The sequence below is a fragment of the Ictidomys tridecemlineatus genome, chromosome 10 (assembly GCF_052094955.1).
Source record: "Ictidomys tridecemlineatus isolate mIctTri1 chromosome 10, mIctTri1.hap1, whole genome shotgun sequence".
NCBI classification, from domain to species: Eukaryota; Metazoa; Chordata; class Mammalia; order Rodentia; family Sciuridae; genus Ictidomys; species Ictidomys tridecemlineatus.
Window position 1 is genome coordinate 11,735,095 of NC_135486.1, and position 20,413 is coordinate 11,755,507.

The following is a 20,413-nucleotide window of genomic DNA, read 5'->3' on the forward strand; positions in this document are numbered from 1 at the left end:
GGTTCAGTCTTAGTTTTGTACATTCTGTGAGTTTGTACAAATATATAATTGCATGTGTCTATCATTTAGTATCATGCAATATTTTCACTGTTCTAAAAATCCTTATGCTTCCCCACCACTCATTTCTTGGTAACCATTGGTCTTTTTATTGTCTTCATAATTTTTCCTTTTCCCAAATGTCCTCCAGTTCTGTTCATGCTGCCACAAATGACAGAAAATTTCATTCTTTTTTATGGCTAAATGGTATTATTTCCTGATGGTAGAAATGTGGTTCTACCTACCTTTTGTGACTTCATGAACAGATAAATTTTCTTTATCTGTTCATCCATCTGTAACTACTTAGGTTGATTGTCATGGCTATTGTGAAGAGTGCTGTAATAAGCATAGGAGTGTAGAATGCACTTGGTACTGTTGGGATAAATTCATATGCAGTAAGAGACGGGGACATGATGGAAAGGTTTGAGATAAGAATTGGAATGGAAAGAATTTGATGAACATTTTGGCCAGGAAAGGTAGTTGAGCAAAAGACAAAATTAAGAATGACTTCTAGTGAATAACGAAGCTGTTAATTACATAATTCATATACTGAAAGAAGCCAACTTAAGGAGGTAGAGCAGAGGAAAAGAGTGCATTTAAATTTTGGGTATTTTGTTTCCTTGCCGGGACATCCAGGAGTACATGTTGACTAGTCATTCTGGAGAAAAGTCTGGGTTGAATTATAGTTTTCATTATCAAAGTGGGTAGTGGACCCAAAGAAAGCATGGAAATTGAAGTGATCAGAAAATCAGTTTCAAAAGTTTAGCATGTCCAGGACGTAGTTTAAAGTCTTGGAGCCTCAGGCTCATGAAGTCACAAAAGGTAGGTAGAACCACATTTCTACCATCAGAAATAATAAATAGCTGGCATTGATTGGTCTCTGACAGTGTCAGGCCTATGCTGCATTCTGCTGTGGATTATTTCATTTGCCTTCATAGTCTGACAGTGGAGGAACTGTTATCTCCATTTTACAGAGGATGTGTAGAAAAATGAAATTATATGCCCAGAGTCTTTCAGTTTCCTGACTAAACTAGTTTTTATTTTATGGACTGGGGGTGTTGCTCAGTGATAGAGCATTTGCCTAGCATGAGACCCTGGGTTGATCCCACCACCAAAAAAGAAGTTGTTGATATTTTTAACTCCAGAAACCTGACCTAGAACCTCTTAAACCAATATGCCACACTCCAAGTTATTATATTTTAGTTATAGTTGGACACAATACCTTTGTTTTATTTACTTATTTTTATATGGTGCGGAGGATTCAACCCGGGGCCTTGCACACGCTAGGTGAGCATTCTACCCCTGAGCCTCAAGTATTAAAAAGATTACAGGTCTGGGATTGTGGCTCAGTGGTAGAGCGCTTGCCAAGCATGTGTGAGGCACTGGGTTTGATCCTCAGCACCACATAAAAATAAATAAAAACAAAGGTATTGTGTCCGTGTACAACTAAAAAAATTTAAAAAAAAAAAGGGACTACAGTGCAAGTTTTCCTTGCATACATCCAGTTCTTTTTCCTTCCTCCCAATGGTGACTTCCATTAGTAATTTGTATGGTTTTTTTGTATAAAATATGAATATATTTATGATTAACTCATTTTTATACAACATGGCACATTAGTAGTTCTTTATCTTATTCTTCTTACTTAATATCTTTAAAATCTTTTCATATTACATATGAAAAGCTTTCTAATTCTTCTGTTGTTTCACCAACTAAAGTGTTCCATTTTATGGATCTACCATAATTTCTATTTAACTAGTCTATTAATGGGCTTACATTTTATTCCAGTTTTCTGTTATTTTAAGAGCTTTCTAGGGGCTAGGGTTGTGGCTCAGTGGTAGAGCGTTTGCCTTGCACATGTGAGGCACTGGGTTCAATCCTCAGCACCACATAAAAATAAAGAAGCAAAATAAAGATATTGTGCCCATGTATAATTTTTTAAAAAGAGGCGGGGGCTGGGGTTGTGGCTCAGTGGTAGAGCACTCACCTAGAACGTGTGAGGCCCTAGGTTCGATCCTCAGTATCACATAAAAATAAATAAACAAAGGTATTGTGTACGACTAAGAAATAAAGGAAGGGGGGAAAAAAGAGCTTTCTAGCAGTTATTTTTCCTATGGTCTTTAAAATTTTCATGTATGGTTACACTCTGAAAGATTTACTGATATTCCTGATTCAGTTATATTTATAAATTTATGTTTTTTAAAAAACAATTTTTTAATTGTTGATGGATCTTTATTTTTATGTGGCGCTGAGGATCTAACACAGTGCCTCATACATGCTAGGCAAGCGCTCCACCACTGTGCTACAACCCCAGCCCAAATTTATGTTATTTTTATAATTTTTAAACATTCTAAATGTGATACTTTTTAAACAGATCAAATCTTCTTTATCTGAAAAGGTTTTTAAGGTGAAGGAAAGCTGTATATTCAGCTTTGCAGGTGGATACTTGGTTGTTTCATTTCTGTTTACTATGTACTCTGCTGGAAGTTAGAAATACAAATAACTGTGAATGTTGTTTGTCTCCTAAAGGATACACCCACATAATAATGTTATTAAAAGAATAGATGAGGACTGGGGTGTGGCTCAGTGGTAGGGCAATTTCCTAGTATGTGTAAGGCACTGGGTTCAATTCTCAGCACCACGTTTAAATAAATGAATAAAATAAAGGTCCATCAACAGCTAAAATTTTATATATAAATAACTCTTTCAAAAGGGTTGGTCTCATTATTTTAAAAAAAAGAATAGATGAGGCTTTTGAGGTATAGAAGGTTGGTATATTTGATGGCTATTTTTCATGGAGGTGAGGGTGGGCAGAGGAAATATTAACTTTAAACTTTATTTTGAAACAATTTTAGGCTTACATAAAAGTAGTAGAAATAGTTTAGAGTCACTCAGATCCCTCATTTAACATTTCTGAACCTTTTGAGAATAGGTTGCAGACATGAGTGCCCGTTACTCCATTGGATGCTTCCTTAAAACTTGGACACTCTCCAACATAACCACATTCAGCCATCATAATCAAGAGATTAACAATGACACAATATCACCATGTAATCCATGAACTCTATTCAGATTTTTCCAGTTGTTTCTGGAATGTTCTGTATAAATCCAGAATTCATTCTGGCATCACATGTTATGGTCAATTACTTCTTTTTAACCTCCTTCAATCTTTCTCTCTCTTTTTTTTAATGCCTTTATTTTTATTTGGTGCTGAGGATTGAACTCAGAGCCTCACATGTGCTAGGCAAGCGCTCAATCACTGAACTACAGCCCCAGCCCAACTCCATCAGTCTTTAACAATTATTTATTCTCCTAAGTTTTCATGAACTTAAAGTGTCTCAATCTGGGTTTATCTAATATCTACTCATGATTTAAAAATTTTGGCAAAATACTAGAGAGATGATATGTGTGCTAAGGTACATGATACAGATTTTTTGATAAGTCCCATTTCTGGTGATAACAACTTTTATCACTTGTTCAAGATGATGGGTTTTGAAGTGCAGGGTTTCTCCAGTATAAAGTTAATAAGTATTTTGTATTTACTAATGAGTACGTTTATAGGGAAATACCTTAGAGCTATGTAAATATCCCATGCCTTATCAAATGTTCACCCACCAGTTTTAGCATTTATTGACAATTTTTGTCTGAATTATTATGATAGTTGCCAAATGGCAATTTTCTAATTCTGTCTTGCTTCTCTATTGTCATTCTGTTGTAGGGTAGACCTTTGCAACACTCCCCTCCCCACCCATACACACAGGTTTCTTTAGTCATGTCACTATGAATTTACAGATTTAATTTATTAGTATATAATTTTTATTTTGATGTTTAGACTGCCCCAGATTTGTCCAGAGGTAGCCCCTACAAACTAGCTCCTGTGTGCTTTTGGAATAGTTCATCTTTCTTTGAGCATTTCCTTACAACTGGCATGTTGTTCCTTGCTCCTACCTTGGAGACAGCTAATGGAGAATGGTCTTTAGAAACCAATATGTGGTTGTGCTCATTACTACCTAGTATCATTATTTTGGGGTTCTTTTGAAGTATAGACATAGGAAATGTATGTATGCATGTACACACACAGATATATATACACATACATACATGACGTTTTATGCTTCTGTGTGTGTGATAAAACCATTGAGGGCTGAGGTTGTGGCTCAGCGGTAGAGTGCTTGCTTAGCACATTGAGGCCCTGGGATCGATCCTCAGACCACATAAAAATAAAAGATATTGTGTCCAACTACAACTAGAGAAATAAGTATTAAAAAGGAAAACGTCAATTGAAACCAGTAGGTCCAATTCTAATTCATGATGGAGTTTATTCTGGCCATCTCCTTTTCTGTGTATTTATCTTCCTTCTCCCTCTGTGAGAAACCTGGTTCCAGTTGTCCTTGGTCTATTTACTTGTTTCCTCAACTACTTACCCCCAACCCATGTTACCAAACTAAGCATGTTTCCTCTCTCCCTTTCCTGGGCACACTGGCCAAAACTTCAGTCCTGCTAAAGAGGAAAACATTTTCTGTAATCAAAATTAGTTCAGATATGAAAATAACATCAATAAATCAATTGTGTTTCTATAAATCGATGATGAATCAACTGAAAGAGAAATTAGGAAAGCTATCCCATTCACAATAGCCTCAAAGAAAATAAAATATTTGGGATTCAGTAACAAAAGAGGTGAAAGACCTCTACAAACTATAGAACACTAAAGAAAAAAATTGAAGAAGCCTTAAAAAATGGATAGATCTCCTATGTTCTTGGATAGGCAGAATTAATATTATCAATACGGCCATACTTCCAAAAGCACTGTATAGATTCAGTGCACTTCCTATTAAGATTCTGATAACATTCTTCATAGAAATAGAAAAGGCAGTCATAAAAATAAGAGGCCCATAATAGCCAAAGCAATCCTCAGCAAAAAAAAGTGAAGCAGGAGGCATCACAATATTAGACCTTAAATTATACTACAGAGCTGTAGTAACAAAAACGGCACGGTATTGGCACCAAAACAGACATGAAGACCAATGATACAGAATAGAAGACAGACAAATCCACATAAATATAGTTATCTCATACTAGACAAAGGCACCATGAACATACTGGAGAAGATAGCCTCTTCAACAAATGATGCTGGGAAAACTGGAAATCCTTATGTAATAAATGATACTAGACACTTATCGCTCACCCTGCACAAAACTCTAAAGTTGATCAAGGACCTAGGAATTAAACCAGAGACCCTGCATCTAGGAGAAGAAGAGGTAGGCTCAAATAGCCATCATGTTGGCTTAGGAACTGAATTCCTCAATAAGATTCCTAAAGTGCAAGAAGTAAAGTCAAGAATCAATAAATGGGTTTTTAAGTCCTTTAAGTATATGATTTTTATCAAACTAAAAAGCTTCTTCATAGCAAAAGAAACAAAAGTATAGAAAGAGGGAGCCTACAGAATGGGAGAAAATCTTTGCCACCTGCACCTCAGAGAATTAATCTCCAGGATATATAAAGAACTCAAAAAAACCAATAACCCAGTCAATAAATGGATAAAGGAACTGAACAGACACTTCACATAAGAAATATGAATGACCAACAAATACATGAAAAACTGTTCAACATCACTAGCAATTAGAGAAATGCAAATTAAAACTACACTAAGATTTTATCTCCAGTTAGAATGGAAATTCTCAAGAATAAAAGCAACAATAAATGTTGAGGAGGAAGGGGGGGAAAAGGTATATTCATACATTACTAATGAGACTGCAAATTGGTGCAACCACTCTGGAAAGCAATATGGGGATTACTCAGAAAACTTGGAATGGAACCACCATTTGACTTATTTATCCTACTCCTCAGCATATACTTAAAGGACTTAAAAGCAGCATACTATAGTGATGTGACCACATCAATGTTCATACAGTTCAATTCGCAATGCTAAGCTATGGAGCCAGCCTAGGTGCCCTTCAACGGATGATTAGATAAAGAAAATTCCATATATACGATGAAATATTACTTACCACAAAGAAGAATGAAATTATGGCATTTGCCAGTAAATGGCTGGAACTGTAGACTATCATGTTAAGTTAAATAAGCCAATCCCCAAAAAACCAAGGCTGAATGTTCTCTCGGATATGCAGATGCTTACACACGATAAGGGGGCTGGAGGAAAGAATAGAAGTTGATTGGATTAGACAAAGAAGGGATAAAGGGAAGGGAGGGGAGATGGGAATGGGAAAGACAGTAGAATGAATCAGACATAATTTTCCTGTGTTCTTATATGAATACACTACCAGTGTAACTGTACATCGTGTACAACTAAAGAATGGGAAGTTATACTCCATGTATGTATGGTATATCAAAATACATTCTACTGTCATGTATAACTACAAAGAACAAAAAAAATTTTTTTAATTAGTTAAGGAAAATAATGAGGTGGTACTTGACTCTTGGGAGTGACACTAGGTAAAAGGAACAGGATGAAAGGGAGAGGAGCGGGTTGAGGGAGAAGCTTGGTTTGTTTGTTTGGTACTAGGGATTGAACCCAGGGATGCTTTACCACTGAGCTATATCCCCAGTTCTTCCCCAGTCCTACTTATATTTTTATTTGGAGACAGGATGTCACCAAGTTGCTGAGGCTGGCCTGAAACTTGTTATCCTCCTGCTTCAGTCTCTCAAGTTGCTAGGATTATAGACAGGTGTGCACTGCTACACCAGATGGCAGTTTACCTTTTAGTATAAATCCTTCTGGACCTTGTAAAGTTTTATACCATATACTTATCTATTCAAAAAAATGTGTAAAATATATTAAGTTCAGGATCTTTGCTGTCTGTGTCCTCTTAGCTGATTTTTTTTCCCATTATTTAGGGAAGAATTTAGAATCTTTTGTTTTTTCCTTAAGCGTATATGACTCCTTTCTGTCCTTTAGGAAACAATACTTGTTTCTATGGGAAGTGCTATTACTGCCGAGAAACAGAGCCAGCTTGTGCAGATGGAGACACAATGGAAGGATCTGTCACGCTTTGGCTTCCAGATGTGTGGCCTCTGCAGAAACACCGACACCCCTGGGGCAGGACTTATCGAGAAGGCAAATTGGCCAGGTAAATGCTTCTCTGAGCCATAGCTTAATTCTCCCCTGTGCCTGGCCAGGTGCCAATCCTGCATAGGAGCCAGTCATTCTGTCCAAGAGTTTAAAAAAAAAAAAAGAAGAACTGTCAGGTTAAGGGCGGAAGGCAGTGACAGTGTTTCAATAATAGCTTGTGTCCTTATGACAAAAACCTGAGATAAATCAACAGTTAAAAGAAGGAAAGGTGTATTTTGGCCCTTATTTTAAATATTTCTGTTACTTTTTATATAGATCATAATTATTCATGGTTACTTGGCCACATTGCTTTGGGCCCATGGTGGCACAGTACCTCATATTAAAAGTAGATGGCAGGAGAGAACACTCACCTCAAGGAAGCCCAGAAGCAGAGGGGCGGGGAGGCTGGGGTCCCAATGGCTCTTCCAGTGCACACCCTCAGTGGCTTAGGCCCCATCCCCTACAGGTTATACCACCTCCCAGTAGCTCTACACGTTGGCAACCAAACCTTCAACACATGGCCTTTGGGGAACATTTGAGATCCAAACTATAACATTCTTCTCCTGGCCCTGAAAGGCTGTGTCCATCTCACGGTGAAAAATGCATTCAGTCCATTTCCAGGAATCCCTGAAATCTTAACTATTTTAGCATTGCTGAAAAGCCCAAGTCCAAAGTCTGTCTGAGATTCAAGGCAAATTCTTAGCTTAAAAAAAACAAGTAATACACTTCAAATCAGTGGCACAGAGTAAACATTTCCATTCTAAAAGAGAGAAATAGAAAAATAACAAGAAGGAATCAGAACAAAGCATGACCAAACTCCCAGCAGCACAAACATTAAGTTGTTTAGCTCCATGTCTGGCATCTGGGGCACACAGTGGCATGAGGTCTAGCTTCAATAGACTTGGGCAGCCCCACCCTTACAGCTTTGCCACACAGCCCACCTGGCCTCTCTTCAAAGCATGATCATTGCCTTCAGCTTCAGCAGGCATTCCCTATTCCTGGTATCTTTGCCCTCCCCACCTCATTTTTTTGCCAAACTGTTTTGCTGTTTACTGTAGTAAAGTACAACAAATAATGTACAGACTGTGAAAAACATAATGAAGCCAACAAACATCCATCCCCCCTCCCCCGCAGCCAGTACAACAAAACAAAGCAAACTAGAACATTTTCTTTTTTAAGATTTTAAGCAAGTGGGATAATGTGTCATTGTCAGGTGACTATAAAAGGCAGAAAATGGCCATCAAGCAGCAATGGATCCTTATAGAAGTACAATAAGCAGAAATATAAACATTTTAATTGGTATAGACCCCCAAATATCTCATAGAACTAGAATCACCAGGAGCTGAGGGTATAGCTCAGTGCACAGCATGTGCCATGCATGAGACCCGAGTTCAATCCCTAGCACTACAAATAAACAAAAATAATCTTGGGCTGAGAATGTGGCTCAATGGCACAGCACTTGCCTAGCATGTGTGAGGCCCTGGGTTTGATCCCTAGCACCAAAAAATAAAGTTAAAAAAGAAGTGGAATCACCATACTAATACATATTTTAGTACCTATTCAGAAAGCAGCAGAACACAAGTCTATAAGAACACTAAGTCACCTTTCCCGTCGCTTTCTTTTGCAGGCACGCTTTGAAGTAACTATTACACAACATCATGGCAGTTCAGCAACTCTTAGTCTTTTTATATAGATCATAATTATTCATCAGAAGTAAATACTAGAAGAAATTTGAGGCTTCAATATAATTACCATGAGAAACATGGAAATTATTTTCTTATATGTTTTGAAAAGGGCAAAAGCTTCTTTCTGTTGTGCTGATCTTTCCCCAAATATCCATACCAGCCTCTGAGTTGAGTGGTAGAATCCTGGGCCTCAGGCTTCAGGGGATACACTCCAGAGCAGAGAAAGAGTAAGCAATTGGCCATATTACAGAAGAACTTAGGTTTTTTTTTTTGTTTGTTTTGTTTTGTTTTGTTTTTTCACTTTTCAGAAGCATTCCAGTATTGTCTCTTCAACTTTACCATGTGCTTGACAAAGCTTGCAATTCTGGCATTTTAATAACCTGTACCTACAGCAAATCGTGGAATTCTGCCCCCCACATTGTCATACAGAAATGCCATTGTGTGAACATGAACTTTCCACATAATTTAAGACAAGTGCCTCAAGGGTGAGAGCCTGCTATAGACTGAGAGCCAACATTTGGCCACAAGTTTCAAGGAAAAAAATGTTTTGGGGGCAGGGAATTAAACCAAATGAAAACAAGAGCAGATCCTAAACCTCATAATTTATTTTACCTGAACAAAACAATCTGGCCCAATTTATACTCTAGGTTCATCACTGCAGATACAGTTTTGTGCTGCACTTAAAGTGCAACAGAGAGGAAGATCATTTTGGTGATTCTCCATGGCTTTTACAGACTCCTTTGTGATAAGCATGGTTATCCATTCACCGTTCAGTAGCAAAGGCAAGGACAATGGCATGGTGTGAGGGTGGTCCTTCTGAAGGCCATGCCTCCCATCAGCTGCTAGAACATCTCAAAGGCATCTGTATCTTCCATCTCCGGCTGAGCTGAAGTGTCATTCATTGCTTGCTTATCAAACCTGAATGTAACCAGACTTATTGACAGGTCTTTTCACAGGCCTTCATCAGCTTGCTCAACAGGCATGTGCTTCTTGGTCTTGAACACTGCCACTGAGCCACCCTCCCCCACCACTTTCAGGTTCATGTGTCATTCTCCATCTTCACTCCCTCCTTGGGCTTCTCCAACATGGCTTGGCGGCAGTGGAAGAGACGGCATGAAGCACATAGGTCTTAGTCCCACCATTCTCTTGCTTATTCCTGGCATCTCTAATTTCCTGGGGTCTCCATTGAAGCTTCAGTTTCACTCTCATACCTTTGTGTATTCCCCTCTCAGGCTTTCCTTTGAAATTTGACTGTAACCTCCCAACTCTTAGATTCTGCATGCCTGCAAAATCAGAATCACTTATATGACACCACAGTCTGCCACTGCTCAAGCATTAGCCAGACCCACTTGATCTGCAGTTGTAGTGGCCTCTAAGTGCTTTGATGGCTGAACACAGAATGTTAGGGAAACAATTCCTTAGGCCCTGTGTGAGCAGGGAGCCTCAGCCCCAGCGGTCTCTTCTCAAATGAAAGGTTTATACTTTTTCATCCTTTTATACCTGTGATTATTGGGGTCTGGCTGATTCCATCTTTTATATTCTTCAGGTACAAAGTACTTGGCTTCTTTTTAATGGCACTGATGTCTTCAGCATCTATACCCTCCTTGGCCTGCACTTTACACACTTTTCTGCTTTTGGCTACCAGTTCTCACAGTAAAATTGGCTAAAAGCAGCCTGTAATGCCCATACTGCTTTGCTGCCTTGAAGTTTCCTTTGCCAGATAAACTAGTCTGTCACTTTGAACCCAGCTTCACACAAAGTCTTAGAGAATGAACAAAATGTAGACAAAGTTTTTACCAAAATTTTAACACAAGTGGCTTCTAGTCCAATTCCCAATACAGTCCTCGTTTCCCTCTGAAACCTTTACTTTTCTTTTGTCTGCCAACATTCTAGTCTTGTGAGTTTCTACCAGAATCTCCCATTAATCCCTGCTTTCAGCATTCCAAACTTTCTCTAGCCTGCTTCTCCCCACTTTTCTAAACTCCTCTTGCAAACCAATTCAAAGGTTTCTAAACCACATCATAAGGTGTAGTCACAGCAGCGACCCTACTTCTTGGTACCAGCTCTCCGTGTTAGTTTTCTTTCTTTCTTTCTTTTTTTTTTTTAATATTTTTTTAGTCGTTGGAAAATCTTTATTTTATTTATTTATATGTGGTGCTGAGAATTGAACCCAGGGCTTACACATGCCAGACAAATGCTCCACCACTGAGCCACAACCCCAGCCCCTCCGTGTTAGTTTTCAGTCACTGTGACAAAATACCTAAGGTAACAACTTGGAAAGAGGAGAAATTTATTCTGGCTTACAGTTTCAGAGCCATGATTCCATGCCATGGTTGCAGTTTCAGAGAGCATGGTTGGTTGGCTCCATTGCTTTTGGAACTGTGGGGAGACAGAACATCATGATGGGGAGTGAGTTGTAGAGGAAAACTGCTCACCTCATGGTAGCTGGGAAGCAAAAGAGTAAAAGGAGCTAGAGCCTCGACATCTCCTGAGCCTCGACATCTCCTTTAAGGGCACACCCCTGATGCCCTGGCTTCCTTCCACCAGGCTCTGCCTCCTGATAGTGCCACAGACTGGTAACCAAGCTTTCAATACATGGCCTTTGGGGGACATTTAAGATGATAACAGCCAGATACATTGTTGGTACTCAGTAATTCTTGTGATGCTGCTTGCCATCAGGTGGGAGTATGATGAGAGCTACTGTGATGCTGTGAAGAAAACATCCCCATATGACTCAGGCCCACGCCTCTTGGACATCATTGACACCTCTGTCTTTGATTACCTGATTGGCAATGCTGACCGCCATCACTATGAGAGCTTTCAGGATGATGAAGGCGCTAGTATGCTCATCCTTCTTGATAATGCCAAAAGGTAAGGCCAGCAGGACTATCTTTTGTTCATTTCCAAGCATAAAAGGATATTTTCAAGCATATTGTGTTAGCTTTCCATCACTGTGACAGGCACCTGAGATAAATCAACTTCAGAGGAGGAAAAATCTATTTTTGCTCATGGTTTCAGAAAGGTTTGCTGGCTCTGTTGCTTTTGAGCCTGTGATGAGATAGAGCATTGTGATAGGAACACATGTTGGAAAGAAGGTGCTTATGACAGCTAGGAAGCAAAGAAACATAGAAAGGGGCTGGGGTCCCAATGTTGACCTCACTTCCTTCCATTACACCCTACCTCCTAATGCTCCTGACTCTCCAGCAGTGCTACAGGCCAGTTGGCATTCCTTTAGCATATGCACCCTTGCAGGCCACCTAGTCAGCTATTTTTTTAAAAATACTGGAGATAATTTAAAAGAGATAGGATTATTTTGGCTCACGGTATCATTCCATGGTCTTCATTCCTTCAGAACCTGTGGAGAGGCAAAACATCATGGGGAACCTGTGGTGGAGGGTAGCTGCTAACCTCACGGTATCTGGGAGGGAGGGAGTGACAGCCGGACAAGCACTGGGAACATCTCCAGTGACTACTTCCTTCAGCTGGGCCCCACCTCCTAAAGTTTCTATCACCTCCCAGGAGGACCACCAGCTAAACCAAGCCTTCAACCAGTGAATTTTGGGGGAACATTTCAGATCCAACTATAGCTGGTGTCCTGGAAAATATCCAGAAGACAATTGATAAACACTGTCCTTCCCTACACCCTCAGGACTTTAAAAAATGGAAATTGTGGTCCTCTTCACAGACAATTGGAAGTCAAGGTTATTCATTTGTCATTACCTACATCATTCTTTCTTGGTTACGATGTTTATAGAACATCAAATCTGAGAAATACAGTTCTACTAGAAAGTGAAATGTATTTACTATTAAATTCTATCCCAAGGTTTGTGCAATTTAAAAATTTATTTGATAGGATATTTTGCTATTTTTGTGGCTAGCTAGGTCCAGGCTTTTGCTGTTACGAGGGGAAGAGTAATTGCATGGCGATGATATGTAAAGACAGATGACTTTTGTCTTGAATAAAACAAATTTATTCATTTTGAATAAATAGAATGTCCTTATTTTTATTTTTGTTTTTTAGGCCTAAGCTCTTTGGAGAGCACATTGTATTTTCATTTTGTACACTGGATATATTTTCCATGGTGGCTGGCTCAGTACCATACTTTTAGTTACATTTAATAAGTAGTAAATAGAAAGCTTCCTTGGAGCCCAGAATTGTCCAGAGTGGGCCATTTTTGAAAAAATCCATTTTGAAAAAATCCCACTGGATGCTGGGAATAAGCTGAGACGTGGCTGCTCGGCAGAGTGCTTGGCCAGCATTTGCAAATGACACTAGCTCTTATGTTGAACAACAGGTACCTCATGCTCCTTGAAAATGGTGACAGCTACCCAAGTGAAAGGCCAGCAAACACTACCTTACCCTGTAACCTATCACAGCAAAGCAAGTAGTGACCAGGGCTGTCTATATTTGAAAAATCTTTGTTCTTACTTGTAAAAATGATCGTTTTGGGGCTGGGGTTGTAGCTCAGTGATAGAGCACTTGCCTCATGTGGAAGGCACTGGATTCAATCCTCAGCACCACATAAAAATAAAAAAGGTATTGTGTCCAGATGTACAACTAAAAAAAATATTTTTAAAAAATGAACATTTTGTTAAAAAGATCTTATGCTTAGTGGTTAAGCACCCCTTGGTTCAACCCCCCAGTAACCCTCCAAAAGTCATATGTATTACAATGCATGTGCTTGATATATATCAGAGAAATTCCTTAGTCCATTTGAGCTGCTATAACAAAATACCTTATATCTCTTAATTTATAGGTAGCAGAAATATATTGTTCACTGTTCTGGAGGTTGGGAAGTCCAAGAACAAAGTGCCCCAGATTTGGTGTCTGGTATGAGCCGGACTTAATAGCTGGTGCCTTCTGTGTGTCCTCATGGGTAGAAGAGGTGAATAAGCTCCCCAGACCTTTTGTATGAGGATACGGATCCATTCATGAGATTCCCATTAATCACAAAGGACCCCCTCTTGCATTGGGCGTTAGGTATCACTGAGTTTAGAAGACAAAACATTTTACCTTTGTAGCTGCTATTCCTTTTATTATTGGAAGGCCTGCACTGTACTGTGGGTGGGTTGTCTCTCCATTTGTTAAGGTGAGCTGGGGAAAGAGTAAAAGGTTGCCAGTTTTTCCAGCATCAGCTCTCCTCTCCTAACTCTGAATTACTGCTAATGCCATTTTTATATCTGCCCCAAGTCAGTACTTTCTGAGCCTCTGGGAGCCATTTTCCAGTTTGAAGCTAGCTATCCATATACTTACTTGTGGGGAATAGGGTATTGGTGATTTTGGAGTAGGACAAATGTTAACTTCTTTTTACCAGTAATGGTCATCTGCCTGTTTGAGGGAACCTAATATGAGGAGCCTTTATGCTCTCGCCACCCTTTAAAAGCTTTGCAAGTAGGGGTTTTCACATCCTCCCTTTGGTCTGTGACCTCCATGCTGTGTTACCATGGTTATGATCCAGCACCTTGCAGTGTGTTGGCAGGAAAAAAGTATCCTTGTAAATGAGTTTATTTATTGTTTCCTACTTTGGTACAGGCTGTTACGGATCCTTGTCTAATTGGTCACACCCTACTTCTTTTTAATTTAAGTGATTTGAATTGCTGGAGCATGAAATTATCTAGAGTAACATTTGGATTTCTTATAAAATTTGCTGATGCTTTGAACCTAAGAAGAGAACTAGTATTTCTGCCTTATTCACTCAGTTTTCTTTAATTTTCAGCTTTGGGAACCCCTCGCTGGATGAGAGAAGCATCCTTGCCCCTCTCTATCAGTGCTGCATGTAAGTTACACTAGCACTCGGTGTCTGTGGTGCCTTCCCTTCCAGGCTCTCAGAACCGTGAATCTGTTTTCTTGGCCTTAAAACTTCCTGCTCCCCGAGCAGTGATTTTCATACTTTTTCAGTCCAGAACCCTAGAAGATCCTGAGATGAGGGTCAGGGAATGGCGGATGGGAAGCTTTTATGCTCTGGGCATTTGTGGCATAATTCGAGTAAGTAAACTGGCCAGTGTCTGAGCTTGACAGTCCCTCTGTGCTTAGTGCAGAGATTGATTTTCTTACTTTTCTAATTAGTTGCAGAGCAGGCTGCCTCTTGCCTACTGCCTACCTAGTGAATTCCACTTCATACAGAGGGTGGAAAGAACTTTCCTTCTGAGATAAATAAAAGATCCTCTTTGGGATTGGGGTTATGGTTCAGCGGTAGAGCGCTTGCCTAGCACGCAGGAGGCCCTGGGTTCAATCCTCAGCACCATATAAAAATAAATAAAATAAAGGTATTGCCTTCAACTACAACTAAAAATAATAATAATAATAATGGAAGGCCTGCACTGTACTGTGGGTGGGTTGTCTCTCCATTTGTTAAGGTGAGCTGGGGAAAGAGTAAAAGGTTGCCAGTTTTTCCAGCATCAGCTCTCCTCTCCTAACTCTGAATTACTGCTAATGCCATTTTTATATCTGCCCCAAGTCAGTACTTTCTGAGCCTCTGGGAGCCATTTTCCAGTTTGAAGCTGTCCATATACTTACTTTGGGGAATAGGGTATTGGTGATTTTGGAGAGAAAAATTCTATTTTTTTAAAAAAGATCTTCCTTGGGTTGGGGATGTGGCTCAAGTGGTAGCGCGCTCACCTGGCATGCATGAGGCGCTGGGTTCGATTCTCAGCACCACATAAAAACAAATAAAGATATTGTGTCCACCTAAAACTAAAAAATAAATTAAAAAAAAGATCTTCCTTAATTGGTGGCTTACTCTGTTGTATGCTTCTATTAACAGAATATCACAGATTGGGTAATTTATAATAAACAGAAATGTATTGGCTCACAGTTCTAGAAGCTGAGAAGTCCAGTGTCAGAGCACTGGCATCTGGTAAGGGCCTTCTTGCTGTGTCTTCATATGGTGAAGGCAGAAAGGCAATGAGAGGAGAGGGCCACCTTTTATAGCAGATAAGAAAGCTCTGCCCTCACAGCCTGATCACCTCTTAAAAGGTCTCAACTCCTAATACTTTAACAGTGACAGTTCAGCTTTCAGCATGAGTTTCAGAAGGAATAAACATTGAAACCATAGAAGTTGGGCTGGGGTTGTGGGCACAGGTGGAGTGCTTGCCTAGCATATGTGAGGCACTGGGTTCGATCCTCAGCACCACATAAAAATAAATAAAAGTCTGTCAACAACTAAAAAAAAAAAAAAAAACATAGTAGTTGGTGAGATAATAAAGGAAAGTAGGTATCCTTAAAATATTTTTTTTCTATTTATATTATTGTGAAACTTTTAAAATTAAAAGAAGGAAATTTAAAAGATCAATGAACATTTAAAGATAATTTTCTTAACACTGTAACACTATGTGCTTCTAAGCATATAGTCTTAATAATTCTCATAACACACATGTTTTTTCTCCCCACAGACTTGGAGATATAAGTCTCCCCACCCACATATAAACATTTTTCCATGCTATTAAATTTTCAAAGCTGCCTAGTATTTCTTAGAATGATTGAGCAATAATTAACTATTTCCCAATTGTTGGACCTTCAGATTGGTTCACATTTTCCTGTTACAAATAGCACTGCAGTAAACACGTGTAAAAAGCCAACATGTAATGTGGCTTACTGCTAACGTAGAGGTAATTCTAAAACAGAAATGATTTCTTTTTTGTTGTTTTAGTTAAAATATTATACATAATTTTTTTCTTTTACTTTTGCTGCCAAGCAAGATAACTCCATTTGACAGAGATTTTTATGTAATTGGTTCTAAAACTTTTTCTTCCAGCATTAGGGTTTCTACCTGGAACAGACTGAACTACCTAAAGAATGGAGTGCTAAAGTCTGCCTTAAAATCTGCCATGGCCCATGATCCCATCTCCCCCGTGCTCTCTGATCCTCACCTGGACGCTGTGGACCAGCGGCTCCTGAATGTCCTGGCCACCGTGAAGCAGTGCACTGACCAGTTTGGGATGGACACTGTGCTGGTAGAAGACAGGATGCCTCTGTCCCACTTGTAACTGTCAACAGAAAATAAGTGAAACTTATTTTTACAAAGATAGAGAAACAGCACAATCAATTCCAAATGGTATGAGATGGCTTTGGAAGTGGCCAGCAGCAAGTTCTGGTGGTGGAGGACAGGATGGCCTTGGGTGTCTTTGTTTTTTTCTGTAGTGGAAGCAAAAGCAAAGACCACAAGTGTCAGAGCTCGGGATGTTCCTGCAGAAACACCTTCCAGCGTCCTCGGCAGTTGCCCATTTCTAGCAGTGGTCATCAGCATTTGTCAGTCTGTGTTCCCATACCAAAGGACAAACAGGTGTGACATTTGGATAAGTGAATGCTGGGATTGCTTCCAGAGTGTGTGTTTTGAGGAGAACCTTGCAGTCCTTTCTCCACACCTGTGAATTTTGTGGAAATACTTTAAGATCTCTTGTGTCTTTTTTACCAAGACTAGTCTAATTTGAAAGCTTACTGCCTCCTACGGAGTGGCGGCAAATAAAATTTTGTCTATTGAGCCAAAATAACATTCTCTGTTGGAGGGGATATGTTTTTAAGATAAAATTGAAGGGAAGGGCAAAATTGGAAAGAAGTTCAGGTTTTTGAGCAATTGGGTAGTATGGTTTTGATGATCTTAATGGAGGGAAGTAGAGAGACACCTGGTAGAACCAGAATCTGGAAGATGACAGGTTTCCCTGTATTTATGTTCTTAGTGTGTAGAAAGCAAATATGACTTTTACCTAGGTAAAATCTGCATTCCCACAATTATGTCCAAATTAACAAAAAAAAAAAAAGTCTCTAGAGAAAATTATTTTACAACTCAAACATGACTCTTTATGGAGAATTTTATTTTCCTCTTTTGCCTAAAGCAGCTGGCAGATCCTTTCCAAATTAACAAAGCTAACTGAAATAACACCTTGAATAAGTAAGGCTGCCTGTGATCTCTGTCGTCTTCACTTCTTTCTTGAAATGAATTTCCACCACGGCCTTTAAGGCATTTGGTCATTGAAATTGATGTTTTTGTGAGAAAAGGCAGATCTTCTGCAGAGGACAGTGTACACCCTGGTGGTGGCTGGACAGAGCTGTGACTTGGGCCATGCAAAAGACTGGAATCAAAAAAACTAAGCCTTCTGAGCCTTGAAACTTAGGAGGTTGACAGAAGGAGCCTGAAGATTTTGGTTTATATCAAATCCTGATTTCATTGCTTAGTCTCATTTGGATTTTTTAACCCATGATGTATAATCTCCTCTTGGCACTCTCAATTCAGACTGTTGAAATGCAGATTCTGGAGTGTCCACAACTATAGAAAATTAATCGAGCAAAGCAGGGCAGGCCTGGGACACTCACGCTTCTGTGCATTCAGAGACCAGTGCCCTGCTGCATCTTGACCAGATGCTGTTGAAGTTTTGTACTGCTGCCAAGCATACACTAATATTTAAACAGAGTGGTTGAACACATTTCATGACCACCATTGGAGACCAATTTTGGGTGACCAAAAACAGCTTTCAAATTTATGCTCATTTTCTCACACTGAAAGATAACTGGGTACTTGTAAGTACTTTAAAATGACATGGAATTAGGAAACTTTTATACTTTTTATATACATCTTGAGGTGGTTATAAGAATAGACCAAGTTTTTTAAAAGGGTCTTGATTTAAGAGGACAGATGTTAGCAAACAACGCTGAAATAGTGTTGACAAAGAAGTATTAATCCCAGTTGTAAGACCACTTGCTGTGTGTGCCCAGGAACGTCACAGTCCACCTTGGTTGGTGCTTAACCTCAAACTTCTAAGAGCCGATAGAAAGGACACCAGTCTGCTCTGCTGTACTCTGCTCATGAGCGTTCATGGAACTAAATTATGGATTAGTGTTCTTTTCAAATATATGCTGCCTTTGGTGTACAACAATGAGATGAATAAGAATTGTTCTCAGAACAGGAAATTTATTCATAACATCAAAGGCAGAAGATTCTGCTAAGGGAAAAAACAGGAGGGAAAGCTTTTTTGGCAAATGTTCTATCTGACACATGCCTGTATTCCTAGCCACTGAGGCAGGAGGATCATAAGTTCAAGGCCAGCCTCAGCAACTTAGGGAGACCCTGTATCAAAATAAAAACAGCAGAGAATGTAGTTGAGTGGAAGGGTGCCACTGGGTTCAATCCCCAGTACTGTGCAAAAAAAAAAAAAAAAAAATCGTGCTTTCTTCAGAGCATTTGTAGAAATTGTACCATTTCATTCTTTTCAAACTCATGATCTTAAAATGTGTTCAGAGCCATAGTGGTCAGAATTAGAACTGAGCTGAAAGAGTGGTATGACATGCTGAGAACATAAATTTATGTTCTAAGTTAGAATTGGATTAAGCTGGAAAAGTGTGTTTAGGTCAATCTTAGAGAAAACTCACCATAAGCTTATAGCCCTAAAACACAAATGCTATGTTCTGTTTAAAAAAGATCTTTTTAAAAGTTTTGTAACACTGGCCTCCTTGGGTTTGTTATTAGAATCTGGGGCTATTGCAGTCGAACCATTGGAAGGTTTTTGTCAGCTCTAAGTTAGGTATGCCCACTGAACATCTAGATAGATGCAGATATATTTAATACTATAAAAATAGGAAATCAGAACTGATTGTCATTTTTGCTCTCCTCCCACTTCTTAAAAATATGTTTTCCAAAGTTTGTAGAAATTTGGGCATATAGTTTTCATTTTTAAACTGTTCTTTAGTGATATAAGAATGAATTGTGATTTGGCAGGAAAGGTATAAATAATTCTCTGTGTAAAAATAATAATATTGTTGAATATAGTTTAAGGCATTTCTCCCTATTGGCATTCAGGGTTAATATGTCAGATGAAATGTAAGAAGAAAATGGGGAAAGTCAAATCCTGTACAAGCCAATTTTTTAATGTCACTTGAAGGCAGCATTTTCTTCCACAGAAATCCATCTTTTCTTTAAAAAAGAAAAAAGCACTTTGGCCTTTCATTCCCATGCACTGTATTCCCTCAACCTCCCTTCCCAGTCCTCCCTGTATCTATTCTCTTTGCCAAGTAACTGGTCACCCTTTGGGGATGGTAATGCCTCCCTTGGTGAGTTGTCTTGTGCAAGCCATCCTGTGATCTTGAGCTGCAGGAAACATGGGTGAAGTTGTTTGTATTGATAGTCACATAATTCTAGCAAGGAAAATGTATTTATTTTGACACAGGAAAACACTGGCTTACATTGCAGAAGGACTTGAAGTTTATAAAATGTTTTCTTCTCAGTCTCTGTGCGTGGACCTTCAGTAACACATAGACCATCCATTCTGCACACACCTGCCAGGCAGGCCTGGTAAGCCAGGTGGGGACACCTGTCCCCGGGAAGCTTGCTTGGGGTTGGGAGGCGGGGGCTGGGGCAGCTTTTCTCCTTTCCACTCCTTCAGTCTGGGCGAGAATAGGGTTTGGGTACTGTACTGTGCTCTTCAGAAACAGAACATTGGGGGAAACAAAATATTACTCGGAAGCTAATTTATTCGCTTAAAAGGAGGTGTAAGAATCACCACCCTCATGTTTGATCTGCCAAGGATTTCCTCTCAGAGCTGTTGCACAAATAGAGGATGTACTTGGTAAGACACCACACAATACAACTAATGTGTTCTATGGGTTTTGATGCTGAAAATAAAAGATTTTAATAAA

General features: G+C 39.3%; 1 protein-coding gene across 2 annotated transcripts in view; it reads left to right on the forward strand.

The window, feature by feature from the left end:
- Fam20b (FAM20B glycosaminoglycan xylosylkinase) overlaps positions 1-20,413 on the forward strand; it is a 51,227-nt gene extending 30,814 nt beyond the window's left edge. For both annotated transcript variants that reach the window (XM_078022377.1, XM_005319760.5), the window contains exons 5-8: positions 6,950-7,121; positions 11,467-11,658; positions 14,505-14,564; positions 16,542-20,413. In XM_078022377.1, the coding sequence (XP_077878503.1) occupies positions 6,950-7,121; positions 11,467-11,658; positions 14,505-14,564; positions 16,542-16,773 (656 nt within the window). In that variant the 3' untranslated portion in view covers positions 16,774-20,413. The remainder of the gene's footprint in view (positions 1-6,949; positions 7,122-11,466; positions 11,659-14,504; positions 14,565-16,541) is intronic.